Source organism: Parambassis ranga, chromosome 2 (assembly GCF_900634625.1).
Source record: "Parambassis ranga chromosome 2, fParRan2.1, whole genome shotgun sequence".
Taxonomy (NCBI): Eukaryota; Metazoa; Chordata; class Actinopteri; family Ambassidae; genus Parambassis; species Parambassis ranga.
In genome coordinates, this window is record NC_041023.1 from 43,779,900 (window position 1) to 43,797,885 (window position 17,986).

Sequence of the window (17,986 nt, forward strand, 5' to 3'; positions counted from 1 at the left end):
TAAAATTATGGAGATTTCCCTCCTTCTAATATTGTCACAGCTCAAAATGATTACCTCTGTCTGCCCCCCAAACACAAGCTGGCCCCTTCTTAATCATAACAACACAGCTATGCTATCATTTATAGGAGGGAACACACAGAAGGACTGTGTTTTGCAGTAAATATGGGTCTGCACTGTACACACACCAAGTAAATGGAGAAGAGTGTAGCTTAGATTTGAGTAAAAGTACCTGATGACATTTCATGAATGTTCCTTAAAGTCTGTCTGTGACTCCCATGCTGCACATGTCAGAGGAATGACACTCACGGGGCTCTAAGCTAATTCTGGATCAGCCAGGTGTCTGCCTTCTTCACACACACACACTCATAAAAAGACGTAGACACACACACTGGGCTGACAGTTTGACGGAATTTGCCTTTATCATTCAGGCTCAGTCAAAGGTCACGATGAGCTGAGAGCTCAGGTATGTGGAAGCTAATAAGCAAGGTGTCTCTGCATTTATTTACTCGTGCCGCCCCACCTGTGTTGTCCACGATGGCCTCACCTTTCATCCCACCGGCTCTTTCCTCTTTACTTTTTCATGAGCCTCTCTGTCTGTTTGATGAATCCCATCCTTCTCTGTGATCCCACATGACGTGTTTTGGGGATTGCTCACCCCGAGCTGATGTCAAAGGGAACTGAGCAAAACTGGGTCATAAGAGCTCCATTTATTGAATGCAGCTGGGGGAGGGGGGGGGGGCAGCACATGTGAGATGCTGAAGTCTGTGTGTTGTGTTCCTGAGTGCTTGGACACTGTGTATTCTGTCCCAAGGCTGAACCCTGATGGTAAATAGATCCACACCTGTCTGGTTTTTATTAGCTTAGCTGGTTGCATAACCCCATAACCAGCTAAGTTCACCCCCTCTGCTGCTCTGCTTTGATCTCTTCACCTCTTCCAATCTCTGCATTAAGCTTTTCTTCTTTGTGTTTTCAACCAGATATGACTTCATCGAGATCCGCGACGGGACTTCAGACACGGCCGATGTTTTGGGTCGACACTGCAGCAACATTGCCCCCGCGCCAATCATCTCGTCCGGGCCCTCCCTGCAGATCAGATTCGTGTCAGACTACGCCCATCAGGGGGCGGGCTTCTCGTTGCGCTATGAGATTTTCAAAACAGGTGAGCAAAAGTCCCGTGTTTGTTTTTCTCACATAGTGCTGAGGGTGTCCACAGTGTCCACTCAGACTTTCTGTGAAGACCTCTGTGGGAAATGCACGTTTCTAGACTCACATTACTGCTTAATGATTTTGTGTGAGTGTGCTGCTTCACTGCCTCCATCTCACCCGAATCACTCACCCCAACACTCTCATAGCAACCAGGCATGTAAACAAAAACTCATACTAATAAACTACTTTCAGACCGCCTGAAAGCATGTGAGGAATGCAGGCTTAACTGGAGCAGGATTCGACGAGGAGGGCTGGGTGTGGGAGGCTGTGGTGGGATGATGGAGATCGAGAGCTTCGAGGCGACTCGGAGTTGGACTTAAGGTTGAAGGTTTATGGTCAGACGATGGCACAGAGGAGATTGATGGGGGATGAGTGTATGCCGAAATGGAATTTTCTCCAAGTCGTCAAAGAGCAGGAGGTGAAGCGCACTTCGCAGGCGAGGTTGGAGTTTATTTGTTTTAGTGGGGGGGTGTGGAGTCGTAGCAGTGGAGGGAGGTGAAATGGTCAGGTGGCCTTGGGGCAGGAGGATTTATGTCTGACTGAGTTACCAGCTGATTGTCTGTGCAGCATTTGCAGCATGTTAGTTTGCTCCTTGTTTATTTTAATGAAAACAAGCTGAAAAAAAACACTCTGTGCAGAAAGAATGCTTTAAGTTATCACCTCCTACCTTTGGAAAATATCTCTGGCTTTGTGTCAAATGAATGTGACCCAGATTTGGCGTTCATCTCTGTTACCAAGGCCGACAATGTAATAGTGTAGATTGCATCTGTCTCACAACACACCCATGCACACACAGATGGATTGAAGGCTGGTGGATGGGGGATGCGGTTGCCATGGCTTTAACAAGATCTTGGTATAAATTCAGGGGGTATAAGAGATTGTGTCACTGTGTGAGCACATGTAGGTGTCTGCTAGCTGTGTGTGTGTGTGTGTGTGTGGGTGGTTCCACTCAGCATGTTGTGTGAGATTCTGTGTGTATGTGTGTGTGTGTAGGCAGTATGATGGATGCACATGTGTAGTCTTTGAGGGAGAGACAGACGTGGTGGGAAAGTGATTGGGGTGAAGGGAGACAAACTGACAAAGGAGGAGTGAGTCACAGAGTGAAAATGTATTCATGATGTGTGATTGAGGCCATGTGTTAATTACGGCGTTTCCAGTGCCTGCACGCTCTCTCATCATGGCTGTTTGTGTTACCGTGGCAGGCTGGGCCGCCGCTTTTCACTAAATGGCTTACAACTTTTGATGGGAACACAGAGATCCTGCCTGAAATGTGTTTATTTACCTGGGAAGAAGTAATTGCACAGCCATTACGTTTCCTCGTTTTGTCCACCTCTAATTGGAGGACAGCACAATAGGATGCAAGTGTATTTTGCGTGTGGGTAGTGTTTATGGGTCTGTGTGTGTTTTTAAAGGGTGCGTCCTGGCAGAGATGAGAATCTGAGCGCACAGCTGGGACGTGTGTGTGTGTTCAGCTTCCTGAACAGACAGTAGAGCTTACAGTCCAGACTGACCCCTCCAAGCTGTGTCTAGAAGTCAGACAGTGTGTGTCTGCTTCGGACTGCGTCGTGTGTGTTTGTGTGAGGAAGTGAGAGAGGGGGCATATTTTGGCCTGCTTCCTGCTCGACGAACTAATGATACTGTGGCTTGTTTTTGTTGTGTTCATTCAACCTGATTACATAAGCGGTGACTGTAACTACTCTAGGGGGTTTTGAGTTGGACAAGCAATCTGTTTGTGTGTGTAGGTGTGTGTGTGTGTGTGTGTGTGTAATGGGGTACAGTGCAGAGAAAACTAATTATTTCCAGCATGGAGGATCAGGAGGCGACCTTTGGCTCTCCATCTATCATGAGCAGCCCTGCACCCTTCAGTACACCTCCTGAGGGGAGTCGGGGTGAACATTTGCCCCAAAACAACATCCTTCCATCTACCCAGACACACACACACACACACACATTCTGTCACACACACACTTACAGTACATGCCTTAATCCTGCTGTACAGTGAAAGTGCACGCCCCTCCTCCCCCCGTATTGTTATGGCCTACTTTGGTCCTACTCATGCGTGCTTAACCCTTTATTCTGCCCCGACTACTACCCCACACAGTCACGTGCTGCTGCTGACGCTGTTACCACGGCTACAGGGGGAAGACTTGCCAGTAAAGACCCCCTTTTTCCCAGTTCCCCAAAGCCCACCACTAGCATGGTGGGGGCAGATAACATCGCAGCCAATCCCCAGTTAAGACGGGGCGGAGGGCACCGTAGGGCTTTGGGTCCCCTCCATGACCGCTGGTGACCGCTGTTGTCGCATCTGTGGGGTCGCAGTGGGAGCGCAGCCCTAGGCAGGAGGACCCCCCACCCAAGCGCCAGTCATAACACTGGCGCTGTGTGTATTTCAGATGTTATCATGTTGATTGGATGAATCAGGGATGGCTGTTACTGTACGGCTGATTGCGACGTGATGTTTATTCCTGAAAGTCATCCAATCATTGAAACATGTGATTAACTGGCAGAGTTGAATTACATTCATGAATGAATAAACGTTTAAGTCTGATCGGCTGATATAATAAGGTGTCACCAGCAGCTAAACACTTTGATCAGAACAGCAGGGGGGCTGTTCTGGCATCTGCATGTTTTGGTGCTGATGATGGCATTCCAGCACAGACCGGAGGCATCGTCATGACTTAGACGAGGAATTCTTCTCCATCAGACTCATGCTCTCTGGGTCTTGTAAATGTGCCAGACCATGGCACGCCAAGAATGTTGGTTTCCTTTTTTGTTGTTGTTCAAAGTAATGTTGTTGTTGTTGTTGTTGTGGATTTTCCACTCGGATCCCCTTGTGTAGCAAGTCCCTTCCGCTACACATTCACGCACGCATACACACATCCCCCTCTGTTGCCTCGGGAGAGATTTTTCTTCAATGAAATCTTGCACTGAGCTCAAGCAGAGGTTACATGAGAGATCTGCGTGTGTCTGCGTGTGAGTTGAGTAGATGTATGTCAGCCAGGTAGCGAGAGGAGGGTGAGGCAGGTTTTGATGTGCGGCACAATGTCGAGGTGAGCCCTCAGCGAGAGACTTGCGTGCCGAGGACAGGAAGGCGCCGCCAGACGAGACGAGAGTTAAAAGAGTGAATGAACACAGATTCGGCACATGGCTGCTGAGGAGAGCAGGGAGGAGGAGCAGCAGGAGGAGGGAGGGGATTGCCCTGACACAACATGTGGAGCTGCTACTACATCAGGCACTCAAGTGCAAGAGACTCGAGTGGTTTCTACCCAGCAACTCACCCTCATGCTCCCCCCGCATGTCTTCCACACACACACACTCTCACACCATGACCTCCTACTCTTTGCCAGGAGACAGCTCTTGCCAAATGGCAGCTCATGGTGCGATGCAGGCACCAACCAGGAGCATGTGTGTGTGTGTGAGTAAGACATGGTCTGAGGGGTGATGGAGGGAGGTATGGAGGGGGGCTTGTTTTTGTCATGTTCATATACTGTGAAGTAATGAGAGCTAACGAAAGGAGAAGGTACTCATGCATACAGGAGCACTCAAATATGCACACAGCACTGGCATGTGTGTGTGAGGCAACCAGTGTGAAAATAAAAAAGAGTGATGTGTTCGGAGGCGGCGGCGTCAAGCTGTGCTCAGATTGAAGTTTTCGGCAGCAGGACTCCAGACTGCTACACTGCGACCCAGTAAGAAACAAGGCCAGTGTGTTAGTGGGTCTCACACACACACTGAGAAGCTGTCACACACACTTTCAGACACACATACAGGGAGACACAAGTGTGCCGGCAGCAAAAAAAAAAACACACACGTGAGCAGCTTAATAAGAGAAAAATGATGTGTTCATGCGAAGACACACTCACAGGACATATGGCTCATGCATACTGTATTGTTAATTTCATTGTCAGCACATTTCCTAGCAACTGCACACAAACACACTTAAAACAGTGAGGTGAGGTCAGTAGTAGTGAGGATAGAGAGAAATCGCCAGGAGCTTGCTGTAAATTACTGTCATATTTCAAAATGTCTGCTGAGTGTGTATGTGTGTGTGTGTGTGTGTGTAGGTGGCCAGGCTCCGAGCATGAAGGCAGATGATGCAGTGGTGTATTGAAGCTCTGATGTGTGTGTGTGTGTGTGTGGGAGTGGACACATGGGGGTTGAATGCTGCTTTTAACATGTGGGTGAAGATTTGTACATTTGTTTCTCCAGTGACTCATAACGCACATTTGTACATGCCAGTTAAGTTGTTGTGTACATGCACACACACACACAGTGAGGTAAGAGAGGAGAAAATATAAAATCAAAGTGAGAGCCACACTATGTCTCCTGAGTTTTTTTCTTTCTGTGTCTGAGCTGAGTGGGGTCAGTTCTCTGCCATTAACTGGAGTGTAGACAGAGGGAGGGCCACAGCAGCCGGGCGCGACCCCTCCGCTTTTATAGGGCTGCTTGATAATAAGGCCTGGTGCCTCGGAGGAATGCCGCCAAAGGAATGTTCTGCTAACATGTCTGCGCTCTAAACGCTGCTTTTATGAATATGAATGTGTTTATCAAACGCAGCCTGGCAGTTCTCAGAGACACTGCTGCATGCAGCCTCGCTTTCCCAGGTTTGAAATCCACCAGATGCTTTTTTTCCCCATGAGCCTCTTCAACCTGCCCTCCCTATCTGCTCTCCCACACAGTCAACGATGGGAAATGCAGCATGCAGACACACTCTTTGTACCAGTGCGGCTACATTGAAATGCATCCTCTTGCACTGGAGATACAAACCAATGTGTTGTCTTTAAATAACTGCGAGCAGAGCAGTAATTTAAGTGTCATCAGTTGCTTTTCAAAAAGGCCACGGGCGCCGGCATTTCTGACATGAGCAGCTCCACAAAGATCGAATGAGCAACATTATCACATGAAGATATTTGTCCTCCTGGCGAGCTTAAAAATAGAGACATGCAGCTAAACTGAGCCGGCTGTTTTTAGCCGGCGTTATAAAGATAGAAATGTCCGAGGAGAGGGCGAGCAGACAGGCTGACTGCACTTTGTGAATGAGGCTGTGTGTGTGTGTGTGACATTTGTGTGAAGCCCCCTCTATCTGTTTTATTAGTGTGTGTGTGCTGGACTGTCAGCTCTCTCCCACCCTCATTGATGTGCCAGTCCATAAACACTCGGCCGTGACTCAGGCTCCCCAGTGGGCCGCGGAGCAGTGGCTGATGGGTAGATGATCTGAGCCACACAGCTGCTGCCGCTCAAGGTGAGCAGCCCAGGGCGCATAAATCTGCATGGCTAATGAGGAGCCGCTGCAAAGGGGCCACTTAGAACCATTACACCAACTTTTGTGGTGTGTGAGAGACAGCAATACACACACACACACACAGCACAAATAAGAGCATTTATGCTGAATGAATGCCTCATTTAAGGTGGCTTTGAACTGAGAGGTGGTGGCTCATTGGTGATTTGTTTCAAAAATGGTGGCAGGTTGGCACATGCGGTGCAATGAAAGAACAATGATGCAACGTTGGAACAACCTGTCTGAGGAGTATTTTGTCCTCCGTCTGTAATCACTGCTGCAGCTACTGTATTTTCCAGCAGGCTGTCAGTGACGAACGACTTTCTGCAACACCCTCTGCAAGTCAGATGAGATATCCCTGCAAGATCGATGGCTTACGCTTATGTATCTACTCTTAATGTGGCCGTTTTTGTTGTTTTTATTCCACTCTGAATATCCTCTTATCCTTGTAACCGCTTAGGGTCGGAGTTCTGCTTCCGCAACTTCACCAGCCCGTCCGGCATGATCGAGTCCCCGGGCTTCCCGGATAAATACCCTCACAATCTGGAGTGCTCCTACATGATCATCGCCCCGCCCCACATGGACATCACCCTCACGTTCATGACCTTCGACCTGGAGAACGACCCCCTGCTGGTGGGAGAAGGGGACTGCAAGTATGACTGGCTTGACGTTTGGGACGGTCTCCCACAAGGTGAGGGGCGTGCATGAATGTGCATGAAAGACGCTAATGTTGTTAGAGGTTTTGCTTTGAAAATTCTGGAGCATGCATTCCGCACAAGAATTTTACATACCAGGCTTCAATTTCCTGAGCGGCCGTCACTCTCTTTGATGTACGCAGCCTTGCCTCACATTCCATTACGTTACATAGAGGAAACATTATTTCACACAGGGAGCCCGGACACCCCTAAGGAGCTGTCCTTTCCCATGGCCCTCTTCCCTCTCCATAATAACACTCCTCATCACCCCCTTCCAATCCTCCCTGTCCTCCCTCCTTATCACCTAGCACTTCCTTCCTCCCCAAGGCGAGTGAGAGTGACGGCCATGATGGCTATCTGTATCCAACAGGAGGAGCCAGGCTTTAGAAAATCAGAGATCAGAAAGTGCGAGGAAGAAAAATGTTAACAAGGGCTTTGATAGTGACCGCCGTGGGGTAATGTTGGTTGCTGATGAAACCCACATTAGTGGTGGTGAGTGCTTCATTTCTCACCTCTCACTTCACTTCCTTTTCTTCTCGCTTTTCAAAATATGAAGCTGGGAGCTGAGGATTTGCTCTAATTATTCCATTTTCACTTGCTAAAAAGGGATCCAAGTGGATTTAAAATTCCAATTATAGCCTTGGATTCGGGAGCTTTGATAGCTGAAAACAATTTATACCATTCAAAGTTGAGAATTAGGAGCAAATTAAAGTGTAACCTAGTTCCAGTGAACTGAGTCCTCGGGCATGAAGGGAGGGATGGGAGACGAGTCGGAAGGGTGAAAACTTTCTGTCTGGCGATGGAACTGTCTTGAGACTAGTGTAATCCTCAGTGTTTGTGTGTGTGCGGCTGATCCCAGTGCAGCTTGCAATAAAGCAGGGATTCCAGAGCCCCTGCTGGGCCCTGGCTGAGACACACATGGCAGATGGAGGGATGGACAGGAGAGTTATGGGGGAGAGAGGAATGATGGGAGGAGAATGCATGCTGTGACTCATTAGACAACACTTACTGGAGCAGCATGGCCACTGGAAACCTGTCTCAGCTCTGCCTTGTAAAAGATTGCGTTCACTGTTATATCATCCTGCATGTTAACGTGTGTGTGTGTGTCTCTCTGCAGTGGCTCCTCTGATTGGCCGGTACTGCGGCACAAAGATCCCTCCAGAGATCCAGTCGTCCTCGGGCCTGCTGTCCCTCTCCTTCCACACCGACATGGCCGTAGCCAAAGATGGCTTCTCCGCCCGCTACAACATGACACACAAACAAGTGACTGACTGTGAGTGCAAGATAACTTTTACACTGTGTTTGTGTTGGTTTGTTTACCTGTTTTTTTTTTTTTATTCTCTCTCTTTCAACAGTTTGGTCTTTGTCATCTGTGCTGACGCTCGTCTTTCTTTCTTCAGCCGCCTCCTACCCTCTCCATCTCCTCACTTTCATGCTATTTCAGTCTCACAGCTCTCTTAGCCTTTTTTTCTCCCTCCTAAGAGAGCTTGATTTCTCTGAAGCAGACGCTTTTGTTTTAGAATATAAATGAACTTCACCTCAGTTTACCTCTGCTCACCTGTTGGCGCTGCATTGTGTCCTTTCTTTCTGATTTCACCTGTTCCTTTCTCTGCAATGGTCTACTTCATGCTCTAAACCTTACTGTATGGTTGCTGTCTCCCGTCAGCGTTCCACTGCAGCATGGCGCTCGGCATGGAGTCGGGGAAGATCAGCGACGATCAGATCTCAGCGTCCACGACTTTTTACGACAACCGCTGGCTGCCGCGCCAGGCCCGCCTCAACAACGAGGACAACGCCTGGACGCCTGCAGAGGACAGCAACAAGGAGTACATCCAGGTAGGATTATATGCAATGTGTGCAATTAAAGACACATAGATGAGCTTTGCTTTCACTTACTGAGAACAATAGACAAAGTTGTCTCAGTGATAACAGACTCACATATGCAGTGAGGACACACACACATACAGTATGTAGGAAATGGAGGAACTGTGAACTGATGATAAGGAAGTGCTTCTGCACTCTCAATCTTTCCTGTCTCCGACACACACACACACACACACACACACACACGTGTGCATGTAGAGCGTAGAGGAGAGCTGGTGATTGATGAAGGTGCTCTTCTGGAATGCATCCGAACACTACGCCATTGATCTTTGCCTCCAGCCTTCCTCCCCTCACACACATGAGGTTGCACCCACACACACACACACACAGAGAAATACCACCTAGACTTCCCCAGCAGTAGGCCACAGTCGGCGTCCATCCCCTGCTGTCTGTGTGACAGATAGACACGGCAGCTGCTGTGTCTCTGGTGTCGACATCAGCCCCGAGCGCCATGAATCCTGCATGTTCTTCTTTTCAATACATATCAAGTCAATAAAGGCGATCAAACTTTCAAACCTTTTGTTTCCGTCTTCCAGGTTGATCTCCACTTCCTCAAGGTTCTGACAGGGATTTCCACACAGGGCGCTGTGTCCAAGGAGACTCAGAAGTCTTACTACGTCACCACCTTCAAACTGGAGGTCAGCACCAACGGGGAGGACTGGATGGTGTACCGGCACGGCAAGAACCACAAGGTAGGGTCTGCTTCATTGGTATACATGAGAGTGAGTCATTGAAACTGACCCAGGTCGAACATACAGGAATAAATGAAAGTAAAAATGAGCCTACAGGCATTTAAGATGTTTTTTTTATAAATATATATTTATCGAACAAAGCTCCTTTTTTCTTATAGTCAGCCAAATATTCTCCCACAACAGAGCCTGTTGTGTTCATCCACCAGCCGTGGCAGTGAAGGCAGCATTCCTGCAGGAGCTTTTCCCCCTCTAGGTCTGTTTATGAACCTGAGTCATGACCCCAGTCATGAGTTAGAGAAAGAAGGGGTAGGAAGGAGGAAGAGATCGAGATAGTGAGAGAGAGGAGGGGAAACCTGACAAACAAGAACAATGGAGTCCTCTATGTGCCCTTATCTGAGCTTGCTATATATCATCTCAGACTAACACACACACACAAACACACAGTTGTGAAACCGTTAAGGTCACGGGAGGTGTGCGTTTGGCAAATTTGTGTTTAAATTGGTGTTCGTTGAGCCTCGTTGTGTGTGTTAGTGTGTGAGACTTTCTGGTGGATTCATACACATGGATGTACAGTACATACAGTGCGGGGTGTTGTCATGGTGCGGCCCGCAGTAAGCCTGTCTCCTGAGGATTCGGACTCCGTCCCTCTTATATGGGTTAAGGTCACTGCGGATTTCAAGCAAAGGGAGGGGTGTGCTGAGGAGGGGAGGGGGTGGTTAATCCACATCCACTTACCCTACGCAGACTGGGGCCCCCCTTCTGTGTGTGCCAGTGATTGGTTTGGGTGGGGCCAGTGGGGGGTATTTGATGATGTGGAGATTATCGAACGAAATCTGGATTTGATTTAAAAGTCAACATCTGTGCAATTTATTAGAACCACCACCCCCCCCGATGCTGCCTGCTCCTTCTATACATACACACACACACACACACACACACACACACTCCCCACCCCCTTTAAATAACCCCTGGCTGATCTCTCTGTCTGGAGATCAGTGTGTGTGTGTGTATGCACTGTACATGATGTGAGTCTGTCTGTCTGTAGTGTGTAATCTGAGTCCTCTAATCTGTCTAAGTAAAAAAAAAAAATGTCCGGACACTCTCAGACATGGATTCAGACAGATGATGCATCAGAGAGAGATGTTGCTCGCTTTTAGACCGGTGAAGGCAAAGACAGGTCAACAAAGGCTGGCAGATGTGAGGGGTTAGTTGTGACTGCTGATGGGCTCCTCGCAGGCCAGGTTCTCTCCTGGTCCCTGTGGGCTGCACTTGAACCTTCCGTGACTACTAATCCACCAGTCATGTTCTACAAACTCCCAGTTTGCCCATCCTAAGCCCCCCAAAGAGCCCTTAAGTGGTTGAAGCTCAATTCTCGTCAGGGGGTCCTGTAATGACTGGGATTTGGCTCTTCTAATTGTCATTTAACAGTGAGCTTGAAGCTAATGTGGCTTTGGAATATGTGTGCATCAGATGAATACAAGGCCTCAATGTGTTTGTGACTGAAGGAGAGCAAACAAAGGTTATTTTACAGAAGGAGGAGGAGAGCATGTGCAAGAGAGGAAGAGAGAAACACCAGCAGCAAGGCTGTGTGCATGATGTGTGTGTGTGTGTGTGTGTGACTTTTTCTGCATGTCAACACATTTTTAATTCGACACCCATGTGACTTGTTAATTCAAAGTCACACTGCTCACATATGCACCTCATTACTTGATGAGATGCTAACACACTCGCATATCTCACACATACATCCAAACACACAATGAGTTTTTTTTCCTGTGGCATAGACACACACACAAGTGTCTCAAAGAAATTAACATAATACACACACCCTGTCATCAGTCAGCGTCTGTGAGGAAAATCCCAGCGTTGTGTTCCTGAGAAGCACTGTGAGCCTGTCTACAGACACACACACACACGCGAAGGGAGACACAAAACAGCTCACACAGCAGTTCAGCCTGCTCCTCCATCACTCTGTCACGAGGCTTTGTTTTTTACTGTAATTCTGCATGCACATGATCACAGACACAGCTACAACATCTGTACAAATGAGGAGGCTTTGGCCAGTGGTGGTGTAGGAACGACTGCTTCAACCTTCACACACACACACACACACTCAGAGCCAGTAGTGGAGAGCAGCCAGCTGGAACCAGTTCCTACTGTCAACATCTTCATAGTGAGAGACGGAGGGCGTGGGGAGGCAGGGCTGGAGGAGTGTAATGGACGGAGAAAGAAGCCAGGATCATGGAATGGGGGATAAAACACACGTCTGGGAAACATAATAATGTCTTGTGCAGAGCTTGCCACATCTCCCCCCCTCCGGTGCCATCAGCTGGGAGAAAAACACTGGCAGAGCACCAGAAGCACTGAGTGGAGATGGGAAATGAATCAATCTGTACATTTATCTACGCCTCATTTTCCACAAACAAATGTTCTAACAAGGTCCAGGTTCACACTGGAGATGTTGTTTACTACGACTCACGTGCCTTTCACGGTGACCTCCTTCTCCGGGGAGGTCATCAATAGTTAAACACTCACATGGTGCCTCTGTCCCGCCGGTGTCCGCACAGACCCAGTCTGACCGTCGCATTGCTGTGCTGTGTGACGGCTCTTCGTTATATTTTCATGACTCCTCACAGTGGGAGACCCAACATGACAACATTAATTATTCACCTTGATGGCTGGGGCCTGCAAAAAAACATGTCGGTTGTCAGGCAGATTACAGAGCAGAGTGTGTGTGTTTGTAAAGCTAACCTCCACACACACACTTCATTATCAGAAAGGTGAGCAACTGGGCTGTGTGTGTCAGTATAAAGTAGCTGGCTTCAGTCCTTAGTGAGTGAAAAAGTAACCATGTTATCAACACGTCGGTCAACGACTGACCATCTGCTTCCTCTGGCTGTTGACCTCTAACCTCTGAGTCAAATAAGTGACCTTTAAGGTATCCTGACAATAGACTGGAGGAAGTGTCAGGGACAGGGTCACGTCCTTTTCTCTCTTAAGTTTTCTCATATCTGATAGAAAAAGGATAAAGAGCCTCTCCAGAGCTGATTGTTCTTTTTGTAAATGTAATGTTGGCCATGATCCCAGCTTTTATCCTAAGGTAAAACCAAAAGAAAAGCTGCTGGCTGCGGTGTAATGCACCAGCTAATGGGCTCTTCAGTGATGCCTGAGCATCAGATTGAAATATTTTAGGGAAGTCGTTATAAATATTACCGACATTTGTCAAACTTTTCAAACTATTTATGGAGCTGAAATGTAAACTCGGGTGGAATCCTCCTTAAATCTGAGTTTATTTGATGACACAGGATGCACTCTTATGATGCCTGAAGGATGTGCCAGTAATTGAGGAAATTCCATTGAATTTTGCTGTTTTCGCGATAAATACTTGGATGGAGCATTTCCTGTTCCTGTAATGAATCTGCTCGTTGTTCTTTCTGCGCCGCTCCCTGCCTCCTCGTCCGAGTTCCTCCTCTAGCCTTCTGTTCAACCTTTTCTTTTTGCCTGTCCCCTCTCTCTCCACCCCGGTTCCTCTTCATCTGTTTTTAGCTATTCTTCTGAGGACACCCTTCCTCCCCACAATCATTTTCTGCTCTCCCGTCCGCTCTGCCTCTCCTCCCTGCTGCTGCTCAGTCAGAAAATCTAGGAGTAGTGGGGGGGGGGGGGTTGGTCAAGGACCCTCCATCACACAGTTGCCTTTGTGTGAGCATGCGTGGGTGTTTACATAACCCCCACAGGAGCCCACATCTAAGGTAAACACAACAGCTGTCTCTCCTCGATCCAGCAGCAGATACAGCGGCGATAGCCCGTCTTATCTGTTCAAACACTCACGCTGCTTTGTCAGCTCGTCTTGATTAAATCAGACCATGCCCAAAATCAAATAGCAAGATTCTGAAAGCATATCATTCCCACTGGTTGTGGAATTTCACTTAGGTGGGGGAATTTCACAGAATATAAGCAGTTTAACAGGACATTATCAAAATAAAAGGGGATCACATTTTTAGGCTGTGGGAGCGTGCTAATGCTTGATCTGATCTGTGCTCTGATGAAAGTAAAAGAAAAACCATGTAGGGACCTTTTTTTTTTTTTTTTTTTTAGAAATGATGCCTTTAATGTTTAATCCAGCTGCTTGTAGCTGTTGTCTCTCCATTGTGTGGAGTGGCTGTGATGTTATAGCCTGTGGGGTTTGTGCTGGTATCAGTCGGTCAGCAGCTCTCCCGTATCAACCACAGACAGATAGGATGAATGACACTTAACAGTCAGTTAAAAGACACTTCCTTTGCTTATCTGAGTGTGTAGGATGTGTTTGTGTGGGACGCTGTGGTTTCCTGCATGGCTTCAGTTACTAGCCACCAACAAGAGGAAGATGGGGGGTGAGAGAGGAGGCGTGGAGAGAGCCCGACTGTGTGGAGATGAAGAGTGATGTGGTGGAGGAAACTATTCATAATTACAAACTGATGCAGATTCTTTCAAGCATCATGGGGCACTTTTATGCAAAAAAAAAAAAACAGGAAGTAACCTGACCACCCTGGTTGCATTTGTCCTGCGACCCCTGCTGCCACACCCCGCCACTTTAGAGCAATTGGAAGGAAGGGAGTGTCCCAGCAGAAGACATGAATGTTGATGCTTTGGAGTGGACGCCTTAGGAAGTGAACTTCACTCACATCCTGCCCACCTGGGCAGAGTTCCTGTGTCTGACAGCTAATCGTGTTTGGCCATGTCAGGTCATGTCTTCACAGCTTCCTATGGCCACCAGCATGGAGGTGGATGGAAGTCAGTGGATGAGTTAGTACTGCATGTGTGTGTGTGTGTGTGTGGAGGCAAAGAAGAGAAAAGCTCCCCTCTTGGTTGGGCTTTCCCAGCCTCTCAGAGCTGAACCCTTGACCCCAAAACACATCGACAGCTGGGCTGGTGACATTGGATACATGTTTGGGTTGTCTATGCTTTGTCCGGGCTGCCACTGTCTCTGTGTGTGTGTGAAGCCAAGCAAATCTGTGTGTGTGTGTGTGTGTGTGAGATAGAATGGGAGAAATAAAGCCTCTCCTTCTGACAAACCTGGGCTTGTGTTTGTTTTCTCAGACTTTCCACGCAAACACGGATCCAACAGAGGTGGTCCTGAACCGTGTCCCACAGCCGGTGTTGGCCCGGTTTGTCCGCATCCGACCACAGACCTGGAAGAACGGCATCGCCCTCCGCTTTGAGCTTTACGGATGCCAGATTACAGGTTTGTCTATGCCACAAATTCCAAAAAATGTATAATTTGAATAAAAAAAAAGGTCAAGTTCAACAGCCTTCAACCTCCCAAACCATAAAAACCAGCGTCAGCAGACACATACATGTGTGTTTAGGCGCTCTCCCACACTTTCTCTGCTATCTTTTAAACATAGGAACCCTCAGGCTAATTAAAGGAAACTCTATTCTTCCTAACAGAGGCACCACCAGTGTCGTTTCCTTCTTTCGAAGCACTTCCACTTCTTCTTTTTCTTCTTCTTCTTCCCCGCGTCTCCCTCAGCGCCGCCTCTTTCTCCCGTCATGGTTTTAGATACTTTTTTGATGTGTCCTCTTTTGCTGAGCTCCTTTTATATCGAGAAAAACGAGTAGCGATCAATCATTCATGGCTCCCTGTGCACTCTTACATCAGAAACTGTGATTCACTTCAGCCTCAACAGCTGCTATTGGAATAACTATTAGCTTGTACAGTAAAGACACATCTGCTAAATATAGCAAGTGACCTCAAAACCGAGCGCACCTTTCTGAAAGTCATGCAGACACCGCCCGCCAGCACGCACAAACACACACACTTCCTGTGGCTTCTATTCATTATTTACATCTCCTGCATTTGCAGTGACATAACAGCATGAAACTTTGATCTGTGTTCTCTTAAACCGTCAGCACAACTAACATCTCCCTCACTCCCTTCCTCCGTGTCGCTCATCCAGCTCCACCCTTCCCTCTCCTGCTGTTTGTCTCCGTAGGCGTCTCATCTCTACATTTTCCTCTCCTTCTCCCAGCCTCCCCAAGCCGTCATCTCCAGCTTCGAGTCTCTTTCCGCTCTCCACTTGTCGGCCTCCCAGCTCCTTATATTATACCTTTCTTATCCCCTTAATCCTCATTTCTCCCTCTCACACACTCCCTCAGCAAGTTATTTTCAACGCTACTCACCCATCCATATCTGAATGAGTTTTATTTCCAAGTGCTTTGACATGTACACGGAACTTTCTCTCTCTGCCAGTGAATCTACATAAAATAAAATGTGTGCCGCATAGTGAGCAGACAGACTATTGTACAGCACTGAAAGCACAGCACTTGAATGTTTGTGGGAGATGTGAAGCAGCATATATGCTTTTATCTTCATCCTCTGCCGTCTGCTCCAGCATAAACTCTTAATGCTCAGTGGTCAGTAGTGCAACGCTGCGGCACAGCTTAACAGCTCCCTGGTGGGAATATGTGTAGCAGCATGTGTGTGAGGAAAGTTCTCCATCAACCCCTCCTGAGGTGAAGCTTATAGTAACGTCTGCCCTCTCTGCTTTGCACTCCAGATGCTCCGTGTTCAGACCTGCAGGGCCTGCTGTCAGGCCTGCTCCCCGACAGCCAGATCTCAGCCTCATCCAGCAGGGACATGGTGTGGAGTCCCGGGGCCGCCCGCCTCGTAGCCAGCCGCTCTGGCTGGTTTCCAGCTCCTGCCCAACCGCTAGCTGGAGAGGAGTGGCTACAGGTATGAGAGGCCTATAACACATGTGTGTCAGCGTTTTAAACCTTGTACCATGATCACCCATTAATTGAAATCTCTGCAGGTGGACCTCGGTTTGCCCAAAACAGTGCGTGGAGTCATCACCCAGGGAGCGAGGGGAGGTGATGCAGGGAGTGGAGCCACCACAGACAACCGGGCTTTTGTCAGGAAGTACAAAGTGGCACACAGCCTGAATGGAAAGGAGTGGAACTTCATCATGGACAGCAAGACGAGCCTGCCCAAGGTGAGTGACCCACAGGGTTAATGTGTGTGTGTGTGTGTGTGTGATGGAAGCTGAGAGTACATAATATGTGTGTGTTTCGTGCAGATTTTCGAGGGGAACACACACTATGACACGCCTGAGCTCCGTCATTTTGAGGAGACGGTGGCCCAGTACATCAGGCTCTATCCAGAGAGGTGGTCTCCAGCTGGGATTGGGATGAGAGTGGAGATCCTGGGCTGTGACCTTCCAGGTAGGACATGCTGCAGTTGCTTGTGTGACAGGGAACTATTTTATGTATGATAATTCACTGCCTACAGTCTTCTAGGTTGAATTATTTGCCAGGCGCCTGTAATAGACTCAGGTGAGCTAACCAGAAGTGAATGGACCTTGAGGAAGGTGGCTCACATTAGATATGCATGAGAGTCATTAGAGTCTGCCAGAGGTGAAAAAAGACACACAATGTTAGCAGAGAAAGGCAAAGGGAGAAGTTCAGATCTCAGATATTATTATTTCACCTGGAACACTTGAGCTCTGCAAGCATGATCATCAGCAGGGAGTGGACAGGGTTTGGTTTACAGGAATGCTTCCCCAGAGAGGGAGAGGGAGCACACTGGTCTGTTACCCAGATGTGCAGCAGGCGCTGGAAACACGCTCAGCGGCACTCACACACATATGGAGTGTCACTGTTTACCACTCCCTCTGTGCCTGAACAGGATGACTGGGCTGTGTAGCTCGACATGCTCAGCACAAGCACAAACAAACGACCAAAAAAAACGAATGCATGTATGTTCTCCAGACCTTCACACACTGTGGTGTAAGGACTGCTGAGAATGTGGGTATGTTTGATTTATGTGTGTCGTGCATGCTGTTTATGAAAGTGGCTCAGGTGTGTGTGTGTGTGTGTGTGGAGCATTGTCATTTCCCCTCAGAACACAGGAAACAATCTGTTTTACATAAACTGTTTATTGACGAGTGACCTGTGCAAACATTGAACAATGAAGACGAACCACACAGATAGAAACTGAAAATGAAAAATCAGGCACGCATTGCTTATTGTTAGGGGTCACACATTGTTCACAGGCAGCCTAAACTCAGCAGGGATGGTGGACTGCTGCTGACATGCTGTAAATCATTCACTTCCCCTTCCACTCCGAGGAGTCACTCTTCACTGATGTCTTCACTCGTCCCATTTAAGCTGAAGAAATGGACATGTTTTTTCTTCACCCCGAATCTCGCCTAGTGCTGTTTGAACATATCAGCAGCCTCCACAGCGAAGCAAAA

General features: G+C 48.0%; 1 protein-coding gene across 3 annotated transcripts in view; it reads left to right on the forward strand.

Moving 5' to 3' along the window:
- Window positions 1-17,986, forward strand: part of nrp2a (neuropilin 2a) — a 45,361-nt gene that overhangs the window by 13,207 nt on the left and 14,168 nt on the right. For 2 of the 3 annotated variants that reach the window (XM_028425332.1, XM_028425340.1), the window contains exons 3-11: window positions 978-1,159; window positions 6,945-7,175; window positions 8,297-8,452; window positions 8,846-9,015; window positions 9,600-9,755; window positions 14,832-14,976; window positions 16,292-16,467; window positions 16,547-16,726; window positions 16,811-16,955. In XM_028425332.1, the coding sequence (XP_028281133.1) occupies window positions 978-1,159; window positions 6,945-7,175; window positions 8,297-8,452; window positions 8,846-9,015; window positions 9,600-9,755; window positions 14,832-14,976; window positions 16,292-16,467; window positions 16,547-16,726; window positions 16,811-16,955 (1,541 nt within the window). Of the gene's footprint in view, window positions 1-977; window positions 1,160-6,318; window positions 6,449-6,944; window positions 7,176-8,296; window positions 8,453-8,845; window positions 9,016-9,599; window positions 9,756-14,831; window positions 14,977-16,291; window positions 16,468-16,546; window positions 16,727-16,810; window positions 16,956-17,986 lie in introns of those variants that run through there. The other variant, XM_028425348.1, reaches the window with a different exon arrangement.